Below are 27,960 nucleotides of genomic sequence, written 5' to 3' on the forward strand. Positions count from 1 at the left end.
ACAGCGGCCAACCAGGGACTCCGAGAGCCTCAGAAGATCCCTGGTTCAGTCCCCAACTGCCTGGGAGAGATCCCTGCATGAAGCCGAGGAGAGTCGCTACCATTCAGTGTAGGCAGCCCTGAACTAGGTGGGACAATTGTCAGACTCAGCATCAAGGCAGCTTCGCGTGTTCCTTGTGGGAAAACTGAAGACGGCGCCTGAGCGCAGCCTCCTCCTTCTAGCGGACCTTCCATGCACAAGAGCAGTCTATTCCGCCAGTGTCTGAGGGAGGCTGCTATAGTCTGCCAGCGGTGTCTGATTGGCTACAGGTTTCTCGGCTGACTCCGCCCCCACTGAGACCCCTCCCCGTCGCCCCACATGGCGTCACAATCCCTCCCAAGATGGCGCGCGCCTGCCGACAAGGGTCCCATTAGGCTCCTCCCCTTCGCCCCATTCCATCCCCGGCGGCGCCGCCTTTGCCCTTCCCAACATGGCGGCCGCGTAGCGCCCTTTACGCGTAGGGGCACGTGACACTCGCTCTTCAACAGGACTTTTCACGGCCGTTCCGCCGCGGGTCACGTGTCCGGCGGTCTGCCCGCGCGCGCCTGCGCGTTAGCAACGCTCGTCCCTCTTCGCCACCTCTCCCTCGGCCCCCATCCCTTCCCTCCCCCTTTCCTCCTTCCCCGGCCGGGACGGCGGCGGCGGCGGCAAGATGGCGGCAGCGACGGTGGCCGGGAGGGCTCACGCTCAGGCTCCGCGCGAAGGTGGCTTGGGCTCCTGTGGGCGCCCGCCCAGGCGGCAGGAAAGACTCTGAGGCGGCGGCGGCGGCGAGGAGGAGGAGGAGGAGGAGGAAGCGGCAGCCAGGTGAGGAAGGGGCTCCCTCGACTCCCCCTCCCCTGCCACACCCTCCCCCCGCACGCGCACCTGAGCACCGGGAGGGAGGGGCGCCCCACCCTCCAGGAGGCGGCGGGGGGAGGAGAAGGGCTGAAGGAGCACCTCTAGGGAGACCCCCGCCCCTCTTATATGGGGAGGGGGAAGCAGGTAGGCAGACCCCTCCCCGCAATAGACACCCGTGGCACCTGGGGGGGGAGATGAGGAGTCCCCACCATCCACGCACGTTGCCTGTTTTCTCCAGAGGGAGGGGGCTTTGCCTAGGCAAGTGAGGAGGAGGGTGGGGTTGGCCCGAAGGGGTTCCTGAAGGGAATGGCTCCCCTGGGTATCTCCGCCCCCCCAGCGTCCGAGGGATGCGTGGACAGGCGGACCTGGGGAGGGGGGCTTTTGGGAAGGGGGGGACCCTCTTTAGCTCAATTTCCAGCCATATCTGAAAAGGGGGTGCAGTTATCAAGCGAGGACCTGAAGAGAGGGGTGCAGTTATCAATCGAGGGGCGGTGTTGTGGGGTTTCCACGCAGCGAAAGCTGGGAGGAGGAGGGGGGGGGGCAAATGCCAAAAGCCGGAGGCCCTGACTGAGGCTTGAAGGAAGTTCCTTCTGGCCCAGGCAGGGCTGAGTACAGGGGCCGCCTGGCCCTCCCGCTCCTTTGCTCCGCCATGGGAAGGAGAGGCTGGCCCCGCCTGAAATGGCAGCCGGGATAGGGACCCCATCGTGGGACTGGGGCCAGGTCAAGGCAAGGACCTCCTTGGCTGGGTCTCTCTCTTTAAGGAAGCTGAGCTACCTGCCCAGCACCGGAGAACAGCCCAGGGGGGTCTCTCCTCTGCCTGCAATGGCGGCTGTGCTGAGCTGCACCTCTCCTCTCCAGCCCAGAGAGCCCACCCCTCCTTTTTCGCCCAGGTGGGCTCAGTGTTTTCCTGCTCCGCTGAGGCCCCCAGAGCCTCTTTGCCCAGCAGGATGACACAGGCACTGGCTCCTCTGCCTCAGCGCCTGCTCCTGCTGCTGCCAGAATTTGTCATGTGAAGAAGACAAATTCTGCTTTCTTGGCTTTGCTTGTGCTGATCTGATGTGGGAGAAATGGCCCTGCTGCGCGGGGCATGTGGGTTGTTGTTTTTTGGAGGGGGGGGAGGGGATGCCTTCCCCGCAGCTATATTGAGGTTTCCCACCGCTGTTATCCATGGGCACTCTTGCCAACTCCTTCTGCATGGTGGCGGTTTCGAGAGTGGTACCTCCAGAGCAGGGCTTGGCACAGTGGCCGTTGTTCGTTTGTATTAAGTGGCATTTTGTGTTGTTATCAGAGAATAGTCTAGATTCTTAGCCAAAGGAGGGGTTGATTTAAAAAAAGCAAAACACTTTAGCCAAGAAGTGGAAGTTGCTTGTTCTAAAGTGGGAAATACTGAGGAAAGTTCTTGAGCAGCATCTGAATGCGGCACCAATCCTAACACACCCACTGTGAAAATATGGAGGTGTCCCCTCTCCCTGAACTTAACCTCAGCTGAGCCCTTGCAAGCCTCTTTAACCAGTCCAGCGTCCTGTCTCTCAGCATGGGCAGGACTGGAGCGTAAACTCTGAAAGGAGGCTCTGAAGTGTTGCTCTGCTTGGGCAGAAATTACTTCAACCACAGGCTGCGAGGGTCAAGGACACTTCATGGCCAGGCTACCTCTGCTCCTCAGGGTAAGAGATCTGTATCTCCCACTTCTTGCCAGCTGGTGCAAAGCTCTTTCCATGCGTCCTGGGTGCAAATGTCAACTGTGGCGCTTTGCGGAGGGACTTTAATCTCTACGGGGTGGAGCACCCCTTGCCCCCAGCCTCGCTTTTGGAGCAAACAGGGCTAGTGTTCCTCTGTTGGCTTTCCATGGCCTTCCGAGAGTTGGTCTTGGATTTCAGCTCCTATCAGCCACATCCAGTCCTTGTAGCCAAATAGAGTTGTACTACAGTAACTTCAGGGCAGCTCAGGTTCCCTAGAGTCATGGTCCAAGGGCATAAGCCTCATTTTGGGTGCTAAGTGGCTAAAATTCAAATCCAGAACTAGCACATTTTATTTTCACGTTGCAATATTTATATGCTACTTGATTGTAATAAACCTTGATGCCCATGTGAGCAGGGAGGAGAGGAAAGCACCTGCCAAAGAATTTGAGGGGAAGGATGATTGCTTTGCATGCAGAAGGTTCCAGGTTCAACCCTCAGCACCTCTAGGTAGGACAGGGAGAGACTCCTTCCCGAAACTCTGGGAAGTTACCACTGCCAGTCAGTGCAGGCAGTACTCAGCTAGGTGAACCTAGGTGACTGCACAGAAGGCAGCTTCCTAGGCTCCAAAGTTTGAACAGGATGCTGCGTCCTCATTGAGGAACCCCAGAGTTCACCTGGAGAGACCCTGATCTGCTTGGCAAAAGGGCCCTGAAGGGAGTTTGGGGTGGGTGGGTTCCTACCACAGGGGAGGGGGACAGACACTTTCCCCTTTGTCTTGTGAGGACAGGCAGCAGGTCATTCCTTACAGTTCCCATTTATCGAATTTGGAGATTGATAGAGTGTTTCATTTAGAATTTAGAATTATTGCTCCTCTGTTTTGAAATTTGAGGCAGCAAGTATGAGGAAGCACAATGCAGATGCAGAGATATAAATATATAGGAAGCTTTTGCCAGCTTCAGTTGCCTGTGGCTCTCGCTGTGAAGAGGCAGCCCATAATAGTTCCACCCTGAAAGGCCAACTTGTCTTGACATTTGGGCCCTGAATGGAAACAGAAGGCCTCCCGCTCACTTTCTTTTCCAGGATGTTGGCGCAGGAAGGAGGGAATTGATCAGCCAATGACAGCTGAATAGGAGAGGGGGGAGATGTGGCCCTCGAGGGCTCTCTGTCTGGCCCTTAGGACTCTTCCAGGTCCCACTCCTCACTGGCCTCACTTTGCCCCTCCCCCGTGAATGCTTTTTGCCTGGATGGGATCATCCAGTATTGAACTCTGATGGCACCTCACTTCCCAGGGGCAGCCTAAATTTGTTGCTCCGCCCACTTCTGCCTCTGGCCTTGCCCCCCCCCCCAAAATGTGGTCCCCAGAACAGGGATGTGGCCCTTGGGCTGTACAGCAGAAAATTGTGATCCTGTGTGCTTGTGTGTTAAATGAAACTCTTGGAAGGGAAGAGGCAACTCTTGTCTCCCGCTTGGATTTTCTGCCTCTTTAGATGTGAGAAGGATGCAGAAGCCATTATTGGGGGTGGGGGGGGACATTCTCCTTTCCACTGGAGGCACTGATGGCCTCTGACGATCCACTTGGTCAGTTGTCTTCTCAGCATCTCTGTTGCACCACTAAAAACCTCTGCAGCCAGCTGAGCAAACAGCCCGTTTTTGCAGTGTGGGAGTGGTCTCTGGATCTGTGCCCCCCCCCCCATTCTTTAGATGTTGTATTGTGTTTTTACTATTTTTTGTTGGGAGCTGCCCAGAGTCCCTGGGGCAAGATGGGTAGCTTATTAATATTAATATCTTCCCTCTGGTCCCCTCTCTCCTGGGTCTCCTGCCCTCCATGGACCGCAGGGCTCTCACCTACCTTGCATCCCTCTAGGGAGGATTTGACTTACCTGCCAAAGAGGCCGCTTTCATGGCTCAGCAGAGATTTGAAGGGTCCTGCTCCCCACCACCCCAACCCCATATTGCTGGCTGCTTTCATGTGATTATCCATCTGGATTTGAGCGGAGGAGCAGTTTTCTCCCTTGTTGTGCAACGGTAAAGCAGGTGACTTGCTGGTTAGGTACAGCCTTTAGTTTTGCGGTGAGAAACCTGTAGCCATTCCTGGGAATGAATCTTCTCTGGTAGGGAAAGGATGAAAGCAAAAGCCTGACTTGCATGTGGGAAGACCCTGCAGGGAGCCAGAGAACTTGCCCTAAAATCAGCAGGGGGCAGAAGCTCAGGCTGGATTGGGGGGCTTTTTCCTGCTTTAAGACCTGAGAAGAGCCCCCCTGACGGGGCTCCACAGACCTTGGTGACTTTTCCCTGCAGGAGGGCACACAGCACCCCCCTCTTTGAGATTGTAGCTCATCTGTCCCTCCGTAAGGGCCGGCTTCTGCCTTCTGGGGGCCAGAGCAGAAGTCTCTGTGAGAGCCAGCGTTGGACTTTCCTTTCCGCCAGCCATCCCTGGTTTGGACCGACTTTTGAGCAAAATGGGGGTGGGTGGGGGGGGCGTGGACCGAAACCTTTGCAAGCTGTCTCTGCCCCGGCAATTACAACGTCAGACAGATTCCAAGGCAACAACTGGCAATTAAGAGGGTTGGGTTTCCCCTCTTTCTCCTCCCATGAAGTTCAGGGAAATTGGGCTGCAGGCTGTTGGGCTACATTGGCTGGGGCGCCTGGGAGAGATGAACAAACACACCCCAGGCAGGGAGAGGCTCCTGGTGGGAATGGCTGGAGGCTGGGAAGGTTTGCATTTTGAATGCCTGCCAGCCCGCCTAGAGAAAAACCTGTTAATCATAGAATTGCAGAGTTGGAAATGAACCCAAGGGTCATCTTGTCCAACCCCTTGCAACGCAGAAATTGCAACTAAAGCATCCCGGAAAGGTGGCTATCCAACTTCTGGTTTGAAACCTCCAATGAAGGAGAGTCCACCGCCTTCAGGACGCCTCCCTGAGGCTGTGGAAGAAAGCATAACCAGCCAGCAGTGAAGGGAACTATTTCTTACCTGACGGTATAAAGTGCTCTACAGGAAAATAATTTGCAAAGTTTGCAGGAAGGGTTTTCACTCGCTTGCACACAGGTTGCGCGATAGACTGTGCGTGCAGCTGGTATGAAGCTCACAACTCAGAAGCCTAAGAATTTATGCTTAAAAAAACCCAAGTTGCTAGTCCTTATGGCTGCAGGTTCACCCTCCAGCAGCTGGTTCAAAGATGGCTGTCCTCTGCCCCCTCCTGTTCAGAGGGGGGCACTTGGCAACAGGCCCCCAGCACTGACCCACCGTTGCCTCCAGGCTTGGCTTGGCTTCAAGTTATTTTGAAAAATACCAAAGAGAAGTCTTACATCAAATGTGAATCCTTGGAACTGCCAAACCCATTGTCCTTTCATCTCAAACCTGTACATCTTCCATTAATGCATTCCTTCAGAGCTAAGGGTGTGTGCTGGGGGGGGGGGGGAATCCCACCCAATTCTTTTCTGAGGGAGGGGTCTTGCTCCAGCCTGGAAGGGCTTAAGGGTGTGGATGGAGACCAAGGACATAGCCAGGACCCCTCAGGGAAAGTTTTGCTTAATGACATCCTTCTTAGCAAGGAGCATTCAGATGAGACATACATTTTATTTAAGCGGGGAGGAATGCAAAGATGTTGAACTCTATAGCAAATCCTCAAGAGGGGTCTTAGCCTGTGAACCCACAGGGTTGGTAGCTGGAGCACAAACTATTTTCCTTTTTTATGGATTAATATTACTATTAAAGCATTTCTACCACGCTGTTTAGCCAGAAAGGTTCCCAGAGTGGTTTATAGAACAATAGCCCTCAGGCTGACAGTCAGAAAGACACGACACAGAAGGAAAATTGGGTGGGGAAGGAGGAGGAAGAAAAGCAAACCTAGGCACCAGTTTTTAAAGTTACAGCTGAAGGAGCCCTCCTCCTCCTCTCTCTCTCACTTTCTCTGGCCCTTTAGAAGGGCAATATCTTTCTTTTATCCACTAAGTCGCAGTGATGAGCAGGCCTGCTCCTCAACAGCATCCCCTTTTCTCAGTTGGGGGGGGGGGTGCAGGCATAGCACCCTCCTTTCAGGGCAAAGGGAGCCCTGCTTCAGGCGGGGGGGAAGGCTCTCAAACGTGAGGGTGATGGAAGCTCCCTGAGGCTTGCAGGCCACTGATACTGAATGTTTGGAAGCATGGGAAGGGTGAGCTTTGTGGGCTGGTTTGGGAGCCCATTGTAGGCCGGAAGGACCAGCCTGGCTGGCATGTATGTGTGTGTGTGTTGGGGAGGGTGACCCCAGATAGGGTGCATTGGCCAAGACCTGCACCTGAGCCATGTTGGGTGGAGGTCTCTTGATGCTCCAGGTGTTCGTTCCTGCCCCCCAAGGGTCCTGAGCAGATGCAGGGGACCTGTGGTGGGGGTGTCAGCCCATCACCCTCTCCAGACCTCTGTGGGTTGTAGGGGTGGCGGCTGTGCCGAGGAAAGGGGCAGAACTGCCTGTCGTCTGTGGTGGGGCAGGGCCTGCCCCTGTTCCCTTCTCACACATCTCTCTTGGGGAAGCCAGATTGTGAGAGCAGCAGGCAGGTTGGGAAGCGAGTGAGGGAGACGGCGGCCGCCTCCGCTGTCCACTTGAGGGCGTGCGAGAGAACTGGGACCCTCTGGGGACCTGTGGCTGGGCCAGACTGACAGCCATGGGGTCTGACTAACGTGTGGCTTTTCTCCCCCTGCCCTCTCTCTTGTTTTGAAGCTGCCACGTGGAATGGTGCCATGGCCAACTCCTCAGACAGCGACGAGGACAGCTTCATGGCCGTGGACCCCGAGGAAGCTGCAGCCGACGGGGCTACCATGGAGCAAGATGAGGGGGAGCCCAGCGCCAGGCCGGAGGAAGAGGCCGAGGGCGAGGGAGGGGGCGCCAGGCTCCGCCGGTCCATGCAGGAACTGCCGGAAGAAGTGCTGGAGTACATATTGTCCTTCCTCTCGCCCTACCAGGAGCACAAGATGGCAGCCCTGGTTTGCAAACAGTGGTATCGCCTTATCAAAGGTACTCGCGTTTGGCGGGGGAGGACAGCTGGAGTCTCCCCTGATGGCAAGGCAGGCTTCCCCGTAGTTCACAGGCCTCTCCCGAGTTTCTACTCCCAAAGAGACTCACCCGGAGAAACAGCAGAAGCCAGAAGCAGGCCGCACAGAAGGTGTTTGGCCAGGGTTCTCAGTATCCTGCTCAGCCCTTTGTTGGCAGAATCATAGCCACCTTGCACTGCTTGAAATCTCGAGGGACCTGCAAGAGGCGCCTAACCTCTGTGGTCAGGGCAGCCCCAATGTGGAGCCCCAGAGGGCTGAAGCCAGCTTGGCCTTGGGGCAGTTACGGGTCTTGGGCGGGAAATTCCTGGCGGTGATCCATGCCTTGTGCTCTCTTCCTCCTCCAGGTGTGGCCCATCAGTGCTACCACGGCTTCATCAAGGCGGTTCAAGAAGGCAACATCCAGTGGGAGAGCCGCACCTATCCCTACCCTGGGACCCCCATAACCCAGCGCTTCTCACACAGTGAGTCCTTGGCTGGGGAGCTGACTGCAGGGCGTTGGGGTTGGTGGCAGAGGCCTGCAGCCCTGGGACCCCTTTCTCAGCTTCCTTGCATGCTTTCAAGGCTGGAGGTAGTCCGGGGGGGGGGGCTTACCCTTGTTTTCAACAGAGAGCAGGGCAGGTGGAAGGTGGGGATTGGGAAGTGGGCCGGTGGGAGTGGGAATTCAGCCCCTTGTAGAGCAGCCATGGGGGAGGGGGAACCTCTGGCTCCTTTGCCTCATGATTCCTGCAGGAGCCCCAGTTGACCCAAAGGCCCATTCTCCCTAAGGCATCTGGTGCGGGGCAGCTAAAGTTGTAGCTGCTCCCTGGAAAGTGTGCTGCCAGGAGTGACGCCGAACTGCTGCGTTAGCAGCACCGAAGCGGCCTGCCTGGGACACAAGCCTGAGCAGTGCGCATGGAGGTCCTGGGCTGCCCAGATGACAAGACCCCGCTCTGAGCCCCACTGAAGTGGTCCAAAGGGAAACAGAGCAATACCTTTGACAATCAGCTGGGCTACAAGAGTTGTTGGAAGGGGGCATACAATGAGGGGTGGGGTGTCACCAGCCATGTCAGTAAATGGGCAGAGGAGAGATGCCTCTGTGGAGCCAGCATGTTCACAGGCAGTCTACCACTCAAGGACAGTCAGCTTATGGGGGGGCTCTGTTGCAGCTGAGCACTGCTTGTGGGCTTCCTCCGGGCCACAGTAAGGCAAGACGCTGCTGGGCCAGATGGAGTCCTCTGGGGGCCAGGGGTAGGCTTGGGCCTGGCTCCCGTGTCTCTCCCCCCCCTCTCTCAGGGCGGGGCTTGAGCTTGCCAGGCACTCAGGGCTGGTGGTCCTTCCTTCTTTCCTGTTCCCTCCAGGCGCCTGTTACTACGATGCCAACCAGTCCATGTATGTCTTTGGCGGCTGCACCCAGAGCAGCTGCAACGCTGCTTTCAACGACCTCTGGAGGCTCGACCTGAACAGCAAAGAGTGGATCCGGCCACTGGCCTCAGGTGAGAGCAGGTGCAAGCTTGGTGTTGGCTGGGAGGAGGCTGCCATCCTGGGGCCACCCAGAGGAGTTCTTGGCCAGAAACCTGGGCTGAAGCTGAGTCAGAGGGGGCCCCTTCTCATCCATGCCTCTTGGTCGTGGGATGCAGCTCCTTCAACACTAAGGTGGAGGGGAGAATGATATCCGAGGCCCTGTAGACATTGCTAGACCTCTCCTCCTCAGGGGCAGGATGCAGAGGAGCGGCGAGGCAGGAGAGGAGGTTTCCACCCTCCTTCGCCTGGGGTGGCAGTTGCTGCCTACAGCTCAGGCACAGTGCCAGGAAGAGCCACAGGCTGCATGGCTTCTGCCCTCCACACAGAGCAAGATGGGGGCAAGGGTGCTCTTGGGCTGCCTCGCTGATGTCTGGAGTGCCTGCCTGCTCATAGCGCAGGGCCGGGCGTTCCCCATCACTCTGGGAGCTCCCCTTTCTGGGGCTTGGGAAAGCCGGCTGAGGTGTGCTTCTGCCGGTGGCCCCCACGGCAGCCAGAGGGAGTGTGGGAAATGAGCAATCCTTCCCACAATCCTCAACTTCACGGATGGTACCGAGGAGAGACAGTTCCCACAACAACATTAATGGCTTTAACACCTTAAAAAAGAAATTGCAGCAGGAAATTGGGGGAGGCATTTCATGGGTTGTGCTATGCAGGGGGTCAAGGACCAAAAGCTTCCCCCGCCCCCCGCAAACCTCCAGAATAGGGTTTTCTTGCCACTGCCCCCCCCCCGCTGGCTTCTCTGTGGATCTCTCGCAAATGTTGCATACAGTCATTTGTTAGTTATTTTCCTCTGCTGTTAGAAATTCCTGCTTCACACGGCGGCTGCTTTCCTCACCCACCAGGGAGCGTGTTTTGTAAAGAACCAAATCTGAAGGGGGCCTCCTGCCCCACAGTGAGGGTCTGGCTGCAGCAGCTGGAGCCTTTGGGGCTGGGGGGGGGAGATGGCAAGCTTTGCCATCCCCACCCCCCCTCCTGCCATGGAGTCCCCTTGCAGCTGGGGCTGGGAAGAGTGATGGGAGCCTGCAGGCTGTGGACGTGGGTGGGTGGAGAGGCAGGACTGTGGGGCAGGCTTTTGGGTTAGACAGAACTCTAAAGGCCCCACGTGCAACCCCTCAGCCTCTTCGATCGGCGAAACACATAACACCAGTTCCACAATTACAGACGTACCTCGGAAGCTGAACGGAATCCGTTCCAGAAGTCCGTTTGACTTCTGAAAAGTTTGGAAACAAAGGCACAGCTTCCTATTGGTTCCCGATTGCACAGGCGCACCGGAAACAATAGAGGAAGCCACGCTGGACGTTTGTCTTCCAAAAAAAGTTCGAAAACCGGAACACTCGCTTCCGGTTTTCAATCGTTCAGGAACGGAACATTCGACTCCCAAGGCATTCGGGATCCGAGGTTCGACTGTATAAGAATTCAGTTGTTTAGTGTGGCAGGATCTGCACTTTGGAACTCCCTGCCTGTTGACATCAAGCAGGTGCCTTCACTGTATTCTTTTCAACACCTGCTGAAAGCCTTACTGTTTAGACAAGCCTGTCCAGATGCTTAGAAAGTTGAATTTTGGCTTTATATATGTTTTAAAGTACCGCTGGTAAGTTTTTGTGGATTCTATTGTTTTATCTCTTCGTAAACCACTTTGAGGGGTGTTGCAATATGCCATCTACCCAAAGCAAAAAAAGTGGGAGAGCTGATAGGTGCTAGTGGGGTCTAGAGGCTCCACCAGGCGGTGGGGGCATCTAGAAGAAACCCCCCTGCCCACTCTGGTCTGGATGCTGAAATGCAGCCCAGCTGAGAGTCTCCTCCCTTGCAATGGCAGGAGAGACAAAGCTTGAGTTGGGGAAGGAAAGCCCCCCCCCCGTAAATTGCCAGGGAGTTGCAGGCAGGGCGTCCTCAACCCCCCAACACCTGCCTGTCAGCCTGGCAGGAAATTAGGGGTTTTGTGATGCTTCCCCTTTCAAGAGCTGCCTGAGGAAAGCATTAATTAACTTGTACAAGGAGCTGCCAACTCCTCCCCTCCCTCGACTGCTCCCCCCTCCACAGAAAGGAAGGAGGGAGTTCAATTCGCAGCCAGGCGGCAGGTCCCTCTGCTTCCGGCAAACGGGAGCAAGATATGCAGGCTGTTCTCTTGGGGGGGGGTCTGTCGTGACCGCAGGGCCCCCTTGCACCCCCAACAGCCCACCCCCTGGAGCAGCACTGCAAAAGGGCTGTGTCTTCGGTGTTTCTCCTTTTCATTTCTTAAAACAAAACCAAGAAACGGGTTCCTAGTCCTCAAGGGGGCAGACGTGGCACAGGCAAAAAGGGAGGGGCTGTGGCCCTGTCCTGCATGCTCTGTGTTCCTCTTTCATTTTTCTTTGGGTGCAGGCAGAGGAGCAGCCGCCCCCAGCCCAGAAATGCTGGTTTCTCTGAAGTAAAAGCGTAGCCCTTTCACACACACAGGCTCTCTGCATTCCTGATTCTCTTTCCCCCTCCCCGGCACTTGACAATGCAGTTTCCGCCAGGGAGGGCTATTTTTGTCCCAGCGCTGCACTGCCCTGTCCACTTCCTCTGGAATTCAGGGAGGTTCTCCAGGGAACTGTGGGATCCGTTGAGCCGGGGGGGGGGCAGGGGGGTTTGCAATGTGCCAGGCTTTGGATGGTCTAGCTTTAGGGGCCTATTTTTGCAGTCTTGCAGGCGTGAGCTGCAAATAGCCCCATCCCCAATTTTGGTCTTGGGTCCTTCCTGGCAACTCTGGCCTCTGACTCTCGAGGTCGCCTTGGAAGTGTTGGTGGCGCCAAGTTCTCAGGGACGCCTCTTGGTGCCCGGTTACCTTTCCTACATCTCTTCCCCCCCCCCGCCCCGTTGGGTAGGACTGAAGTATCCCACCCACCAGCCCTGTCTGCTGTCTCCATGAAAGGAGAATCTTCTGGAGGGAATAAACAGCGTCTCCTGGCTTGGGAAGAATCAGAGGTTGAAGCCACAGGCACTTTCCCCTCTCCGTGCTGGCTGTCTCGGGGACACGGAGGAATTATAAAGCTGTAGAAGCAGAAGGGATCTCAAAAGTCATCTAGTCCAACCCCCTGCAGTGTAGCAATCACTCTGAACCCAGTGGTTAGGATTCCATGAACTTGCTTAGAATAATTAGGTACCACTTCACAGCAGCAGCTTCTCACAGTAAAAAAATCACATTTGATAACAGAAATAACCCGATGCTGGCAGGATAGGTTGGGGCAGGTGGCATTTCCAGGGGGCAGAGAGCCCAGCTTCCTTGCTGACATTGGTACTCGGGCAACAGCGGAGAGGGAAGCCCCAAGACTCCTCTGCTCTTGCTCAACTTCATTTGCAGACAAGATGCAGAGGCTTCTTCAAAATAGGATCTCCTTGCCTTCCGACCAGGGCTTCCCATTTCACTTTGGAGACAGGCAGCGGCTTGTTTCCACCGTTGCTTGCCCAACTTCAGGCAGAATGGCAAACTCTGGCCATTGCAAATCAGGTAGTTGTGGGTGGGGAGTGTGCTGCTGTGTCAGGTCCTCGGCTGTCTGTGGCTTTTTCATGTATGTATGTATCCATGGAGCCCTTTCCTAAGCGAGGTCTGCTTTTCTCTCCCTCCTCCCTGCAGGCTCTTACCCTTCGCCCAAGGCGGGGGCCACCCTGGTGGTATACAAAGACTTGCTGGTGCTGTTTGGAGGCTGGACGCGACCCAGCCCTTACCCCCTGCACCAGCCGGAGAGGTTCTTCGACGAAATCCATACCTATTCGCCCTCCAAGAATTGGTAAGAGCTATTCGGAACAACGGCCTGCCATTCTCAAACCTTCATTTCAGGTGTATAGAACCGCAGAACTGTAGATTTGGGGTCCCACGGGTCACCTGGTCCAACCCCCTGCAATGCCGGAATCGCGGCTAAAGAATTGCTAGCAGGTGCCCAACCAACCTCTGCTTAAATACCTCCAATGAAGGAGAGCCCACGAGCATCCAATGGAGACCTTCAGAAAGCTCCTCCTGATGTTTAGTCAGAATCTCCTTTCTTGGAACTTGAGTCCGTTGGTTCAGGTCTGGAGCAGCAGCGGAAAACAAGCCAGCTCCATCTTCCATGGGACAGCCTTCAGATGTTTGGCTATCTATAGGGCCATCACATGGGCGACGGAGCAAACCTCCCTCCCGCCCCTCCTTTTTATTTATTCAGTGATTTGTACACTGCCCAATAACAGCCGTCCTGCATTGATTTGGTTTTTTATTTCATTTTTTGCTGTGGAAATTGGAGCGTGAGCACGTTAAGAATTTTTATTAACTCATCTATATAACCCAGTTCCAGGTGGGTAGCCGTGTTGGTCTGCCATAGTCAAAATGAAATAAAATAAAAAATTCTTTCCAGTAGCACCTTAGAGACCAACTAAGTTTGCTCTTGGTATGAGCTTTCGTGTGCATGCACACTTCTTCATCTATATAACCCAATTAACAAAGCAACATTTTTGTGGGGCAAACGCACGAAAGATAAACCGAGCCAAACCAAGGCTAGGGCGGGATGTTACGTGCGCAAGAGAAAGTGATAAAGCTGCTTATCCAGAGATCTGCGATAAGATACAGACAGGTGGGCCCAGCTGTGGGCAGCCTGAGGAAGTACCACCCCCTTGGACCTGCCCACAAAAAGCACTCGCTGCTTCCAGGAACTCTTCTCGTGGTGAGACTGTTGTGGGTGAGCTGAGCGTTTGTGGGACCCCGGGGTGAGAACCCGGATGCTGAGAGGAAGGAAGGGTGTGTCCGAAGGGAAATGAATTGATATTGATGTATATGCATCAGCAACTCTGTACTAATGCAACATTTTCATATATATTTTTGTAATGTCTTGTTCAAATTGCCCATCGTGGCTTCAGATTTTAGCACACCACTTGGAGATTTTAAGCAGTATAGAAATTTAAAGTTAACAAAAGGAGGTAGGTGCGTGTGCGCGCACTGTTTCATAGCTTCATCTGGCCCCTATTTCTTCTCTTCCTCCTGCCCCCCCTTCAGGTGGAACTGCGTGGTTACCACCCATGGACCCCCTCCCATGGCTGGCCACTCCTCTTGTGTCATCCAGGACAAAATGATTGTCTTTGGGGGGTCCCTCGGATCTCGGCAAATGTAAGTCCGTTCTTCTCCCCTCCCCTCTTCAAATGAAAAACACGATAATGTCCCCCCCCCACCACCACCACAACCAAAAAAAAGACGACTTCCGACTAAGGTTCTTTGCCCGTCTTCTCTTTCTGGCAGGAGTAATGACGTCTGGGTACTGGACCTGGAGCACTGGGCCTGGTCCAAACCAACCATCTCCGGGCCCACCCCTCATCCACGAGGAGGCCAGTCACAGGTGAGGGTCTCCTTACCCACCCCCCTCAGCATCTCTGCTTGCATTGAGGCCCACCGGGGCCAAGTGTGGCAGGACCCCTTCCCTTTCTTCTGCACCCCCTGCCTCATCCTGCAAGAGCCCGCCAAGTCCCATCTCCAGCACCTAAAAGGCCTTGTGCCAAGTTAGCCTCCCCCCAGTCTGCCTAACTCAGTGCCGCCTCCACTGACTGGCAGCAATGGCTCTGCAGGGTTTCAAGCAGGAAGTCTTTCCCACTCCTGCCTGGAGATACTGCCAGCAGTGATTGAATCAGGGGCCTTCTGGATGCCCTGTGCCATCGGGATACAGCTGCTCCTGACCTTGGGAAGGTCTTGGGTGAGCAGCTGCCAGTGGGAGTAGGCAGAGCTTGGCTTCAGTGGGCCAGGCAGGGGCCTGACTCAATGGAGGGCAGCAGGTGGTTTGTATGCTCCTGGCCTCTCCAGGTTTGTAGGCTCCTGGCCTCTGTGGGCTCCCCAAGACTACATACCTACTTTTCTCTCTCCCGCTCTGCCAGATCGTCATAGACGACAAAACCATCCTGGTCCTCGGAGGCTGTGGGGGCCCAAATGCGGTGAGTAGGCCGTGTTGCGGGGGCTCTCCACTCCCCCTTTCGTTCTCTTTTAAGGCTCTAGTCTACTGTAGAAGCACCCAGCCAGATTCTGTGGGTGCTGCTTTCCTAGAAGCCACCCAAGACTGGCTTTCTGCTTCACTTAGGCAAAGCAAGTAAGCTGCCCTTCTTTCTGCCTGCTGCCTGTCTTTGGTGGGGGAGGAAGGGGGGCGGTTCTGCAGGAGCAAGATCAGCATCAAAGGGGTGGGATGTTCAGCCTGTCTGGAGCTATTCCGAAAGAGGCTCCTTCTGTCCCTCAAGTTCACCACTGGCCACCTTTTGAAGAGCAAAGGCAGCCCCTCCTCATCTTTGGGGTGTCCCCAGCCGGTTCCCCTTTGCAGCCCTGAAAGAGGACCCCCTCCTCCTGTGCCCGGCTGACCACTCCTTTCTTTTCTGCCCAACAATGCTGACCTGCCTCCTTGCCCCCAGTTGTTCAAGGATGCCTGGTTGCTGCACATGAGCTCCGACCCTTGGACCTGGCAGCCCCTGAAGGTGGAGAATGAAGAGCAGGGCGCCCCAGAGCTCTGGTGCCATCCGGCTTGCAGGGTGAGTGAGGAGGGGGGGTTGTGGGGGGGGGAGGAACAGCTGCCTCTTCACCCACAGCTCTTTCAGTGTGGTGGGTTTCCTTTAAAAAAATTAAAAGAGGGAGGGAGTGAAATATGAGACCCCCACCTCCCAAGTGGGTTGGTCTGCTGGCTGAGCTGGGATTTGAACTTGCAGCTCTCAAGCCCAGAGGCAAATATGCCTTAGGCACTTGTGGCACATCTAGCTCCATATTGTGTACCAACAGTAGCGGCTCTCAGGGGCTTTCAGGTGAGGGCAATTCCCAGCCTGAGTCTCTTCCCCCCCCCCCCACCCTTTGTGTGGGGCTCAGAGAGAGGAGGAGCTCAGCACTGTCCAGCCCCTGTTGCGCTTCTCAGCCCCCTTGCTTTGGGCAGCAGAGAGGGTAACGCTGTGCCCCCCGGCCTTTCTTCTCTTGCAGGTGGGGCAGTGCGTGGTGGTCTTCAGCCAGGCCCCCAGTGGGCGGGCGCCTCTCAGCCCCAGCTTGAACTCCCGCCCATCCCCCATCAGCGCCACCCCGCCGGCCCTGGGTCCCGAGGCGCGGGAATATCGCTCCCAGTCCCCGGTGCAGACGGCGGATGAGGCGCCCTGCGTCAACGGCCGGTGGGGCACCCTGAGGCCCCGCGCACAGCGGCAGACGCCCTCCGGCTCCCGGGAAGGGAGCCTCTCGCCGGCAAGGGAGGACGGCTCGCCCATCCTGAACGGCAGCGGGGGCTTGTCGCCCGGCCCCGTGGCCACAGGGGGGGCCTCTCTGGACAGCCCCCTGCAGGCCGCTTCTCCCAGCATGCCTTCCACCATCAAAGGACACGACCCCAAGGCTGGCCTGCCCCTGGGCCCCCGGCGAGGCTCCCTCCCTGACCAGAAGGACCTGCGGCTGGCGGTGGCTGACTTAACCTGGGAGCCGAAGCCTCCGGCCACTTCCCTGACCTGCCAACTGGATGCTGCAGAGAACAGGACGGTCAGCCTGGCCTTCAGGAGCCCTCCGGAGCAGACCAACGGCCTCCACACCCCACCCCACACGGCCAGCTCCTTGGTGGGCGCTATCTCCCCTGGCGCCCTGAGGCGGAGTCTGGAGGTGGTGAAAGCCCTCTCGGCCAAGGGGCCCCCTACTCTGGCCGTCCTCAGTCCCCCTCTGGTCTCCTCGCCGGCGTCCCCAGGCAGCCAGAGCAGCAGCGCTAGCAGTACGGAGGCGGCGGCAGCCCCCAGCATCCCCCGCCCCGTCTCCGCCCAGGGGGACGGCCACGCCTTGCCCCCCATCGCCCGCCGGCTCGGCCACCACCCGCCGCAGTCACTGAACGTGGGCAAGCCCTTGTACCAGAGCGTGAACTGCAAGCCCATGCAGATGTACGTGCTGGACGTCAGGGGGGCCCAGGAGCACGGGCGGGTGGCCTGGAAGGTCTTCCACAGCAGCTGTGTGGTAGGGCCCCCCGAGACCAGCCTGCACACCGTGGTGCAGGGCCGGGGGGAGGTCATCATCTTTGGCGGCCTGATGGACAAGAAGCAGAACGTCAAGTACTATCCCAAAACCAATGCCTTGTACTTTGTCCGAGCAAAGAGATAATGCAGCAGCGGAAGTGGTTTCCCCCCTCCCTTCAAGACCCCCTCGTCGTCATCCTCTTCCTCCTCCGTGCTCTGTCAAGCGGGCTGTGAATCTGGGCATCCACCCACCAATAAAAAAAAGATCTAAGCAACTGGCACGAATGCTCTTACACCTCCAGGTCCCAGCATGAGCCCAAAGTGCCAAAAAAACCCCACCTTTTTTCAGAGAGGGGTGGTGGTTCCAGACTGGAGGGTGATGAGCAGACCCTTCAATGCACATTGTGGCTTTCTCAACATACTTCCAACCACGTGGCAATTGTGGAGGGTTGCCAAGGGACGGGGGGGGGCACCATTCTGCTCCCTGCTGTGGGGCTGCAGTGATGCTTGGGACCCACCTTGGATGCTTTCCCCTGACCATTATCCTTTTGGGGAACCCCCCCCCCAGTTCTTTCTCTTGTTGCTGTAGCCCCCCTAAAAGTTGCCTCAGGCTGCATCTGGTTGCTGTGAGTCTCTGGATGCTTCCCCTCGAAGCAGGGTGGTTGAGATGTTCCTGGCCATGAGGAGCAGCCTGGCAGGGCGTGCTGGCCCATCACAGCAAAAGCAGCCAGCTGCCGGGGGGGGGGGCAGAGCGGCTTAATGCTTATTTTGCACATGCCACAGGAAAGGCCCCCATTGCCAGCCTTGTGTGTGATGGGAGGGGCCTTTGTCCTTGGAGTCCTGCCGCTCCTGCAGGCACAAGGGAGTTGGCAAGCAAGCAAACCTGGAGTTCGGAGGTAGCCTGTTTTGGTGGCTCGTGTTGCAGCCTCCCTGGCTGCCTTTCTCCTGCAGCCGCTACAGTGGAAATGGACTTGCTTTGGCAGGTTCCCTGCTGGTTCCTAGAGGAAGCACTAACTCCTCCCAGCGGGTAGGGTCCGGGGAGGGGCTCTTGTGGCTGCTGCCCCCCACCAAAACATGCTTCCAGATTGTGAAGGAAGAGGGGCAGGATCTACACAGAGGCCCTGGTTTCTGCTGTGGCGTGAGGGACATAGCTGAGCAGGAGCACTAGGCTGCCCCCTGGCCTTGGCAGCCCTGGCAGGTGCCATTAGCGGGGGGAGTGGGGGACAGCAGACTCTTCAACAGCATAAGAAGCGGGAGAGGCCCTGGAGTGAGTGGGAGGCAGCTCTGTGGCTTGCCTGTTGAGCAGAAACTCCCTCTGATGTGATGAAAAACTACATATGTAGCTCACTCACTCACTCCCATCCTTCCATTGCCAGCAATCATACGAAGTGGCCTCAAGGTTTTCCTGAAGTGCTCCAGGCCAAAATTCAGACCAGCCTTCACGCCAGATGGTGGGCAGGTGGGAGCGCCATCCCCAGAGGCTTTCACTGGTCTATGCTTTTGCTTCTGGCCACCTGTCTTGCCGGATGTCTCGAGCGCTTTTCATCTTCCCTACTTCCAGGACCAGAAAGGTTAAAAAGAAAGCTCCATACATTTTCCAAGCTCCGGTTTTCCTGACTCTGCACGCTGGGTAAGGCAGGAATGGGGTGGGGAGTCCACCCCCACCCCGTATGATACCAGCTGATTGAAATCCCACCTTCCTGAGCTACGCGACTGTCTTAAAACATGCTTTTGACTTAACAGAAGTGGGGCATGATCCCCCTCGCCCTGCACCTTGAAAGCACTTGGCAAAAATTTTCCTTTGCATTGCAATGATGAAGCTCAAAGCTTTATTAAGCTTTCTTAATTGTTGCCAAGTTGCCACAGCCTTCCTCTCCCCCAACAAAATTTAGAGGTGTTCTCATCCTCCACGCACCCCGCGGTCAAGAAATCCAGCATTAAGTTTTGGGCAACATCTTCAGCTACTAGGCTCTTCCGCATTTCACCCCCGCCTCCCTTCCAATGCCTTTAGTCCTTTTGGGGGCAGGGAGCTGCTTTTGTGTTCGCCTGTTGGAAGTAGAGACGCTGCCATTGCTGACCCTGGCCCTACTGGCTGGAGTGACAGTGCCCCCCCACCGCTCACTTCTACCCTACAAAAGGGAAGCAGTGCCCCGTGGGGGGGCTGCAGTCTTGATCCCCACCCCTTATCCGGGTTTGAAATGCACCCTGGGGGGACCGGTCTTGTGGGTGCTTCGTTTGTGGGGGGTCCCGCCCGTGGCAGAGATACTGTGATCTCCCTTTCAGTTCCCTCCACCCTCATTTCCTGACTTATGAATGGCAGAAAGGCCCCGCCCAGCTTCCACGTCCCCCGCCGCCACGACCAGCAAAATCCACATCGTGACCTGCGTATAAGATGGAAAGATGCGTTCTTGAACCTTCCGTTGCTCTAAAATGACTCGGGTGCGCCCAAGACGCACCGCCCCAACCACCCGCCTTCGTCCCGCCTCGTCCTTGTGGACTCTCCCCCTACCCCCGGTGTAAGAATGGAAGTGGATCGTGCGTGATATTTAAGAAGAGCAAAGTGAAAAGAGATCTGTGTAGATTTCATTTTCCTTTTGTTCCATGTTACCACCACCCCCTACTCCCTGATGGATTTTTTGCAATTAAAAAAACAAACAAAAAACAAGTCCTCTTTGCTTGCTCCGGTGTGTGTGTGCTCTGCAGAAGCCCCCTTTCGATGCTGGGGCAGCTCCGAGAGTCGGGGGGTGGGGGTGGGGGTGGGCAGGGACATGGGCAAAAGGTGTTAAAGGTAAAGATAAAGGTGTTCGTCGCGGCGCAAAACGAGCACAGAACTTTGGCATCCTTTTGGAGGGGACCCAAGAAGATTTCGTTAATTGCCCCCCGCAATTTACAGGGTATTCTTACCCGCGATTTCCCAATAAAAGGTCAACAAATATTTCCTAAAAAAGATGCTCAACAGCTTTGGCTGCCCCCCCTCCCAACACACACAAAAAATCCTGGCTACGCCCACGCCTGCCACCTTAAATGCTTAACAACTGAAAAACAAAAACAACCCGCTATCTACACAAGCAAGCACTCGGCGAGCAAGAGCAGCGGCTCGTTTCTTGCCCAGCCGCAAATACGCGCAAATCTTGCATTGATTCCTGCGGCGCTACTACGGCAGGACCACTTTCTCGCCCTTGAATGAGATTGGCATTCGTATCTCGAAAGGATGTGCCTCTCTTCCCCTTTCGTAGCTCTTTGGTGAACGGCTGGAAGGCGGGGCCGGGGCGGAACCCTTCGTTTACGTGGTGACGCCAGACGCAAGCGGGGCGGAAATGTCTGCCCAGGTACGGCGGGGAGGAAGCGGCGCACCTTCTTAAAGGGGCAGCTCGCGAAGGGACGAGGGTGCCTTTCGTGGGCTTAGCAGGCGACCTCGCGAGGGTGGGGAGGATCGGTGGGTCGGAAAACACACACGCCGGGGGTCCCTGCGGAGGTCGGGGCAGCTGGGTACCCTTGCCCCGGGCGTCGCAGCAGGGCTAAGGCGGCCAGGGGACCAAGCCAGGGTCCAGGGATCGGGTGCTTTTTTGCATGCGGGGTTTGGGTCTTGGGAGGTTTGTGCTGCGGGGCTGGGAACTGCCGCCTCCCTTTAGAGGGCTCCTTTCTGCCTAGCCAGGATTGATGATGAGGGGTGGGGTGAAATGGGACAGGAAGCCCACCTGCCATCATCCTCTGTCTCGCAGATTCGGAATGAAATGTCTCAACCACAGTAGTTCTAAATTACTTTCTTTTGATCCCAAGTGCTCAGAAAAATCCGTCCAAATCTTCAGTCGTTTGAAAACTAGGAAGTTAAATAGAATAATAACACCAGGGAGTGCCTTCCATGCGGTTAACGAGTATATTTTGCAAAATTGACAAAGAACGCGCCTGTTTTCATCTTAAACTAAAGCAAGTTTTCTTGGATTGGCTGGAAACCTTTTCAATATTGTACTTCCTTCTAAAATTCCACCTTTTTCTTCCAGTGCAGTTTTTCTGTGCACATTCAGCAAGCATAGCCTATTGAGACACTCCCCTATCATCCTTGACCAAGTCTTTACTCTCCACAAGTACTGAAGGACCGCTCTACTGTTGCTGCATGGCCGAGCAAGAGAAATGACCAGAGCCTTTTTTGTGGTACAGTAAAGGATTTCCACCTCTTTTACTGGGTCTGCTATGTTCAGCTCCTTCAACTGCTCTTTGTGAGCATTTCAGTTTTAAATATTCTGGTTATTTCTTCTTTTAGTTAAGTATTTTTATTTATTTACTTGATTGCAGGGGGGGGGGCAGCTGACACCCTGGCTACACCCATACCTCTCTCCCTGCCCCTTTTTTCATGGAGGGCATGGCTACCAATGGGTCTCTGTCTCTCTCTCCTCTGTCAGTTACCTCATTCCTGGAATCACAGGAGTGGGCAAAGTGCTGTGACACGTGTCTATCTGAGTGCTGGGCCAGGTGGGCCACTGGCCTGATCCAGCTGCAGGCTGTCTTTATGCGTCCCTCTCTGTGCAGGGGTGCCTCCTCAGCCAGGGCCAGCTCAAGGTATTCTTCTGCCTGAAGCACTTGAAAGCCAGGATTCCCACCCTGTTCCCTGTGTACAGGATCCAGCTCAGCTTGTTGTTGAATCTCAGGCAATAGGACAAGGTGGCAGCAGCAGCTTATGAGACTCCTGGCAGATGCCTCGCTCTCTGCCTGATGATAGGGCCAGCCCAGTTCTTACTGGCTGCAGTGGATCCCTTTCTGAGGCTTCCTCCAGTAAAGAATAATGGAGAAGGGATGTTTCTGAGCATGTGCAGAGTACATTTCCATCTTCACCAGCCTCTATGTTACTGGAGAATGTAGGGGTGGGTGGGTGGTTAGGGTAGAAACCACTAGGCTTGAGCTTTCAACAGCCTTCTTCCGAATTCCCCCCCCCCCCCAGACATGTTCTGGGATCACACTGCACACACACACACTGCTTTTCTGCTTGCCGTTTCCTGGGGCTTCATGGCGTGTGCAGTCTCACCCCTATATCCTCATAGTCACCATTTGCTCTGTCTTGCTCTGCAGAAACATCAAGGAAGGTGAGTATGATTGTCCCCCCAGGATCTGTCGTCATCACGGATTGGCACAAGACTCAAGAGGGCAAAGAATACTTCGCCACTCTCTTGCGCCAGAACAAGCGCAGGCTCTTTGGTGAGTAGGGGGGGGGGTGACAAGAGCCTTTTGGCATGCAAACAGGAGTGCAGACTTCTCTGGCAAGGAGAAGGTGCTCTGCACATGCTCAGAGGCACTGTCGGTTTACTGCCATCACTCTGACATGTCTCCACATTTTGTGAGCTGCGAATGTGTGGGTTGCTTGAGGCTGCAGCCGCCAACTCACAGGGCTTGCTGTTCCTTTGCAGGGCTGACCGAAAGGCCAGTGCTGCCCCCACAAGTGGGTGCTGATATTGCAAGCTACAAGGTCTTCGTGTCGGGGAAGAGCGGCGTGGGCAAGACTGCCCTGGTGGCCAAACTGGCTGGTCTGGAGGTGCCATTGGTCCACCATGAGACAACAGGTGATGCTGGCAAGGGAAGGAGGCAGTCGCGGTTTTCTCCCTCTCCAAGGAAATCTTTCTCCTTTTGCAAAACTGAGCTCATTGCCTCCATCTTAAACATGTGTCAGAGACCAGGCTGAGGAGTACTGCTCTGATGAGGAATGATAGGAGCCTCCCCATCTCCCTGCTCATGACCAGGATCCTGAAGCTGCCCAGGAGCAGTGGAGCAGTATAGATTTAGAACAGTGGTTTGCAGAGGGGCATAGTTCTGAAGACGGAAGTTGGGAAGAACTGGGGGAATAACAGCAAAGTGAAGAAGAACAGGAAGAGAGAGAGAGCTAACAGACTCTCTCTCGCTGGAAAGTATTCAGCATATCATTCCAAGGTCACATAGAGCAGGTTAGGTAGCCATGCAAAAAGCAGGGTGGTTGCAAGATCAGGTTGCAAGACAGAAGTGACTAGGGGGGAAGTGGGTATTGGGAACACCTTTATTCCGAGACATGTGCTGTAAACCGCAGAGCCTAGGGCTTGCCGATCAGAAGGTCGGCGGTTCGAATCCCCGTGAGCGGGTGAGCTCCCATTGTGTTCAGTCTCAGCTCCTGCCAACCTAGCAGTTCAAAAGCACGTCAAAGTGCAAGTAGATAAATAGGTACTGCTCCAGTGGGAAGGTAAACGGCGTTTCTGTGCACTGCTCTGGTTTCACCAGAAGCAGCTTAGTCATGCTTGCCACGTGACCCGGAAAAACTGTCTGTGGACAAATGTCAAGATGAGCGCTGTAATCCCAGAGTCATTCACGACTGGACTTAACTGCCAGGGGTCCTTTACCTTTACCTTTTATTCCGAGAATGGATGCTTTGTTCTTTTGCTGTGATCATTAAAGACTTAAATGGTAAGGGACTCTTTTCACTTTGTCCTGCTTATCTACGGTCAAAGGAGGGGAGGGAGGACCCAAGTCCCCGGAGCCTGACAACATGTCAGAGAAATGCTATTTTAGGCAAAGTGATATGTTAATTTGGGCCACATCACCAGGCTTCTGGATTTCACAGAACTCTTCATCAGACACTTTTTCCTAAGCAAATATGTCATGAAATTCAGAAAGTTTCACACTCCTGTTCTCACTGAAGTCACTCCAACAGGGCTCCTTTTATCTCCTTTGTCCATTGGGACCCACAAAGCAACTTCTGCCTGTTTGAACTTCACGATTACAAATATAACTCTTGCAGCATGAGGCCTATAGGGTTGCTGGTTTTTTTAAGTCGAAAGCCGAGACACCCGTGATTCTGTTCTAGCTGAAGCTGTTGTGTTGCAGGGATCCAGACCACAACTGTGTATTGGCCAGCCAAGCTCAGAGAGAGTGGGAAAGCCATCTTCTTCAAGTTCTCCTTCTGGGACTGTGGCGAAGCCGTCCTTAAGAAGTTTGATCACGTCCTGCCGGTGAGTGTGCTTGCAGAAGGAGGTTCAGGCCTCTTCACAGAGCCGAGATGCATCCTGACATTCATAGAGACACCTGCCGAGGGGTCAATCAACCTTTATTTGTTGGGACCAGGTCAGGAAAACCATTGCTAATGCCAGCCTGCCCACTTCTGCTGCCCAGTTTGTGTGCCCACCTGTGAGAGCCATTAGGTGTGGGGGCAAGGGAGGGTTGTTGTTTTTTTACTGTGGCCCCGCCAGACACTCAGCACCCCATACCTGTGGAATTCCCTTCCAAGAGAGATCAGGCAGGCCCCACATCTCTATATGTCATTAAAACTCACAACTTGTTGCAAGGTGCTTGAAGGGGAAGGCAACTCTGCACATGCTCAGGGGCATTTTACCCTTAGGATCTCTTAGGCCCTGTTCTTTGCTGCTTTTTCAGAACGGTATGTATTTGTTTGTTTCCTTAATAATTTTTTAAAAATAAAATTTTCAATTTTTACAAATTGTAAGTAATATAGCCTCTCCATAAGGGAATAAAAGAAGACAGTGAAAGGGTGTATGGGAAGTCAACGGATACGAGAGATTTGTTTTGACTGTATTTTAAAAGAATATGTAAAATTTCAGAACGGTTTTATTTAGGCTCCTAAAATTTGTGTTGCTCTTATTTTTTTTAAAAAAACCTCGTATTGTGATTTTACAGTTTTGCTGATCATTATTTTAAAGTACTGCCTATTTCATTAATTGCTTTACAGTTTTGCTTAAGATATTGCTGGCCGTATGTTTGCTTAATTTGTCCTTGTTTCCTTGGGGGAAAATGTTTCTGTAAAGCAGGATATCCCATTTGTTAAATAAATGATGAAACAAGGGAAGAAAAAGGTGGGCTGATTTCTGCTTCTCCTCTCCCCATGCCCCAACAGGCTTGCACAGAGAAAGTGGACGGTCTCTTGCTCCTCTTTTCGTTCACAGACCGGGCATCCTTTGACGACCTGCCAAACCAAATCTCTCGGGTAGCTGATGGGGCCAATAATGCCATCAGAATGGTGGTTGGCACCAAGTATCCTTCCAGCTCCTTGGTGTGTGTGTGTGTGTGTGTGTGTGTGTGCACACTCTGTCATTAAAATTCACAACTTGTTGCAAGGTGCTTGAAGGGGAAGGCGACTCTGCACATGCTCAGGGGCATTTTACCCTTAGGATCTCTTTCTTTAAGTGAAAAGTTTGCACAGGAGGAAGACACTGCACATGCTCAGAGGTACTCATGGCTGCTTGTTTGTTTTCACCAGGGGTTGACAAACTTACCCAGCCTCGGGCTGGTTCCTCCAGTGCTGATTGCGCGGTGGGCCGGAGGGCGAGGAGCGTGCACCTATATACGTCTGGTGCTGTGCGGTGCCGAAAATAGCTTGTTCACATGCGCAAGCGTCATTTCCAGCGCACTTCTGGCGTGGCGTGACACTGGAAAGGGCTTGTGCGCATGGGCCACCACAGACCCAGAAGTGCGCCGGAAATGACGCATTTGCACAAGCTATTTCTGTTGCCGTGCCAACCTGGAGATGGGCAGCCGCGCTGCGCCAGTAAGAGTGGGCGGCAGTGGGGGCCGCCTTAATTTGGCAACCCCTGGTTTTCACCTTCTTTATCATGCCTTTCCAAGATAAAAAATCACACTAAAGGAGACTTGCAGGTAAAAAATGTAGTGTAGCAGTGCTATTTTTCTAGAAAAAAGAGGTACTGGAACTCACCATAAACACCTCCCTCGTTCTCTTAGAATGGCAGTGGCACCCACCTGAGAGGTGCTGGAACTGAGTTGCCCCCAGAAAAAAAGCCCTGGGTGTAGGTTTAAAAAACAAACAAACAAACAAACAAACCATCCTGATAAAAAGCCAGCTCAGCAACTTCAGATGAAAAACATTGTCATCAGATGCTTTGTGTAATAAAATATACCAGTCTAAGGAGCCCATTTAAAAGCAAATAAAGAGGGTGACAGTTGGAGAAAATGGATCTCTGAACAAATTTTTGTCTTTTGGAAATGGAAGGTGTCAAGAAAATAAAATAGACACGTTGTTGTTTCATTTTATTTTCTGGGTCATCTTGGTTGGGGGGTTGTCCCCCGTCACTATGATTTTGAGTTGCTTTGATTATAGTTGTAGAAAAGTTAGGAAAGAATAAAACATTGAAACCAAAATAATTAAACAGTAGAACGAAAGAGCGTGGATCAGGGCCAAACTTGGTGTGATGATAAATGCACTGAATTAAAAGCAGGCTAAAGCTGGCCACTTTTCTGATGAGGAAAAGGCTGCCGCAGGGGCCTGATCCAGACTGTTGTAGGAGCAAAGTCCTGGACCAGGAGCAAGTCCTGGATTGGGAATTTTTCGCTTCAGAATAAAAGCAGCCAGTTTAACCACACTGTTAAAAAATGCATGTTCCTCCCCACAAGGAGCTCATCCCTCAGGCCAGGGTATTGAAAGAGGAGCTGCTGTGCATTTGTTGTGGTCTGTGGGGAGAGAGATCAAGGCCCACATTGACCTTGATGGGGGGCTGAGTGTCTGGCGATCCACTTCCTTGACCGGCTCCCTCCAGGTTTGACCAGTTCGCCCACACTGACGTCACGGACCGGGACGTGGCCGCCTTCCGCCATACTTGGGGCTTGCCTGTCTTGCGGGCCAAGAGCGTCAACGCGCCACGGTTGGCCGACGGAAAGACCCTGGACAGCCGTGCTGGACTCTCGGATGTGGCCCACCTCCTGAACGGGCTGGCAGAGCATCTCTGGCGGCAGGACCAGCTGGTGGCCGGCCTCATTGCTCCTTCCATGACTCCTGGGCCCCTGGAAGAGGAAAATCCCTGGTGAAAGGACCCTGGGGTGGCCCATCTTTTTTCATAACTTTTTTTTTTCCAGAAGAGCCATTGGGTGGCACTCAAGACCTTTGAGTAAAAAGGCTTCTGCCAAGTCTGGGCTCTGGAGGACCGCTAGGCCGAAGCCATTGCTGCCATGGCAACCACGGTGGCAGGAACACATTATAGCCATGCTTAGGAGAGAGCAGGTCTGGCTGATGGAGAAGACAGCCTCCTCAAGGCCGGGTGGCCCTCTGAGAGACTCTTCCCCCGCCACCTCCACGTAGCCCACAGCGCCTTTATTGTTTGCGCAGATTGATCCGGGGTCTGATAACACTGAATTTGGGCTCTGGGCTTTGACTTGGTAGGAAGAAGAGTGAAAAATACTTCTGCCTTCCTTCTCCTTAGCCATGAGCAGAAGGTGTCCCAAAAGGAAATCAGCCTCTCCCTGTGGTGGAGTCGGATCGTGCCCACAAGGAATTGGCAAAGTGTACCCAGCCCCCCTCCTCTGTAGTTTGGTGTTGCTTTCACGCCAAGAAATCTAGTAAATGTACCGGTATTTCATTTAGCTGAGAGCTTGTGTGGCGTGTGTTTCATTCTGCTAAAGGCTCAGTAGCGGCATCCCAACCACATACACACACCCCAATCCAGTTTGGGCTCCTGCTGAGGTCAAAACAGCAGCACCCCCTGCTTCTTTCCCCATGGGTCTCTCCTCGCCCGGCAAATTCTGTGTAATGAAAGACTCGGCAGGCCTGGAGATGCTGTTCGGCTGGAAGACCCAACTGCTTTGCAGTGAACGCTTCCGAAACAGCAGGCAGCAGATGGTCCAAAGTGTCTTGGGACTTGCCATACGTGCTGTCTGCAAGGCTTACTTGGGTAAAGTAAAACTAAAGCCGTGAAAATCTCTTGTACGGGTGATTATAATATGTGGCTTAATATAAGAAAGGTGCAACAACTAAACATTGAGTTGCCTGACATAGAAATACTTAAGATGAATTAAATAGTATTAGCTTTTGTTGAAATAAGCTCCAAACTTAGGCTATAGAAACTCTCAAGGTGTGTATGCTTTCAAGGGTAGGCAAAGACTTCTATGGCCTAAGTTAGTTTTGAGCTTTTCTCTCTCTTTTTTTTTTAATAATTCTATTTACTTCATTACATCTATACAAAAGAAAAAAAGAACATTGAA

General features: G+C 54.2%; 2 protein-coding genes across 3 annotated transcripts; both read left to right on the forward strand.

The window, feature by feature from the left end:
• The first annotated feature begins 508 nt into the window (after positions 1 to 508).
• On the forward strand, positions 509 to 17,283 carry FBXO42 (F-box protein 42). Its single transcript, XM_033159322.1, has 10 exons — positions 509 to 843; positions 7,253 to 7,546; positions 7,929 to 8,045; positions 8,922 to 9,056; positions 12,680 to 12,833; positions 14,069 to 14,179; positions 14,309 to 14,405; positions 14,935 to 14,991; positions 15,457 to 15,573; positions 16,010 to 17,283. Exons 2-10 carry the CDS (start codon positions 7,273 to 7,275, stop codon positions 17,147 to 17,149), a joined length of 2,202 nt encoding a protein of 733 aa, XP_033015213.1. The 5' UTR covers positions 509 to 843; positions 7,253 to 7,272; the 3' UTR covers positions 17,150 to 17,283.
• A 2,994-nt stretch (positions 17,284 to 20,277) lies between these two features.
• On the forward strand, positions 20,278 to 27,296 carry CPLANE2 (ciliogenesis and planar polarity effector 2). 2 transcript variants are annotated; one of them, XM_033159323.1, is made up of 7 exons: positions 20,377 to 20,440; positions 21,006 to 21,156; positions 22,069 to 22,194; positions 22,404 to 22,556; positions 23,845 to 23,969; positions 24,869 to 25,005; positions 26,523 to 27,296. In XM_033159323.1, exons 3-7 carry the CDS (start codon positions 22,089 to 22,091, stop codon positions 26,788 to 26,790), a joined length of 789 nt encoding a protein of 262 aa, XP_033015214.1. In that variant the 5' UTR covers positions 20,377 to 20,440; positions 21,006 to 21,156; positions 22,069 to 22,088; the 3' UTR covers positions 26,791 to 27,296. The 2 variants fall into 2 exon arrangements, with proteins under 2 accessions (XP_033015216.1, XP_033015214.1); XM_033159325.1 differs by lacking the exons at positions 20,377 to 20,440; positions 21,006 to 21,156 and adding an exon at positions 20,278 to 20,333.
• Positions 27,297 to 27,960: the final 664 nt, after the last annotated feature.

Source organism: Lacerta agilis, chromosome 8, assembly GCF_009819535.1.
Source record: "Lacerta agilis isolate rLacAgi1 chromosome 8, rLacAgi1.pri, whole genome shotgun sequence".
NCBI lineage: Eukaryota > Metazoa > Chordata > Lepidosauria > Squamata > Lacertidae > Lacerta > Lacerta agilis.

Excerpts from the sequence above, each read along its gene's own strand:
- FBXO42 (XM_033159322.1), top strand. The coding sequence starts at position 7,273 with ATGGCCAACTCCTCAGACAGCGACGAGGACAGCTTCATGGCCGTGGAC. Across the intron at positions 14,406-14,934 it reads CACGAGGAGGCCAGTCACAG|ATCGTCATAGACGACAAAAC; the intron begins GTGAGGGTCTCC and ends CCGCTCTGCCAG. Across the intron at positions 14,992-15,456 it reads GCTGTGGGGGCCCAAATGCG|TTGTTCAAGGATGCCTGGTT; the intron begins GTGAGTAGGCCG and ends CCTTGCCCCCAG.
- CPLANE2 (XM_033159325.1), top strand. The coding sequence starts at position 22,089 with ATGATTGTCCCCCCAGGATCTGTCGTCATCACGGATTGGCACAAGACT. Across the intron at positions 22,557-23,844 it reads GGTCCACCATGAGACAACAG|GGATCCAGACCACAACTGTG; the intron begins GTGATGCTGGCA and ends GTTGTGTTGCAG. Across the intron at positions 25,006-26,522 it reads AGAATGGTGGTTGGCACCAA|GTTTGACCAGTTCGCCCACA; the intron begins GTATCCTTCCAG and ends GGCTCCCTCCAG.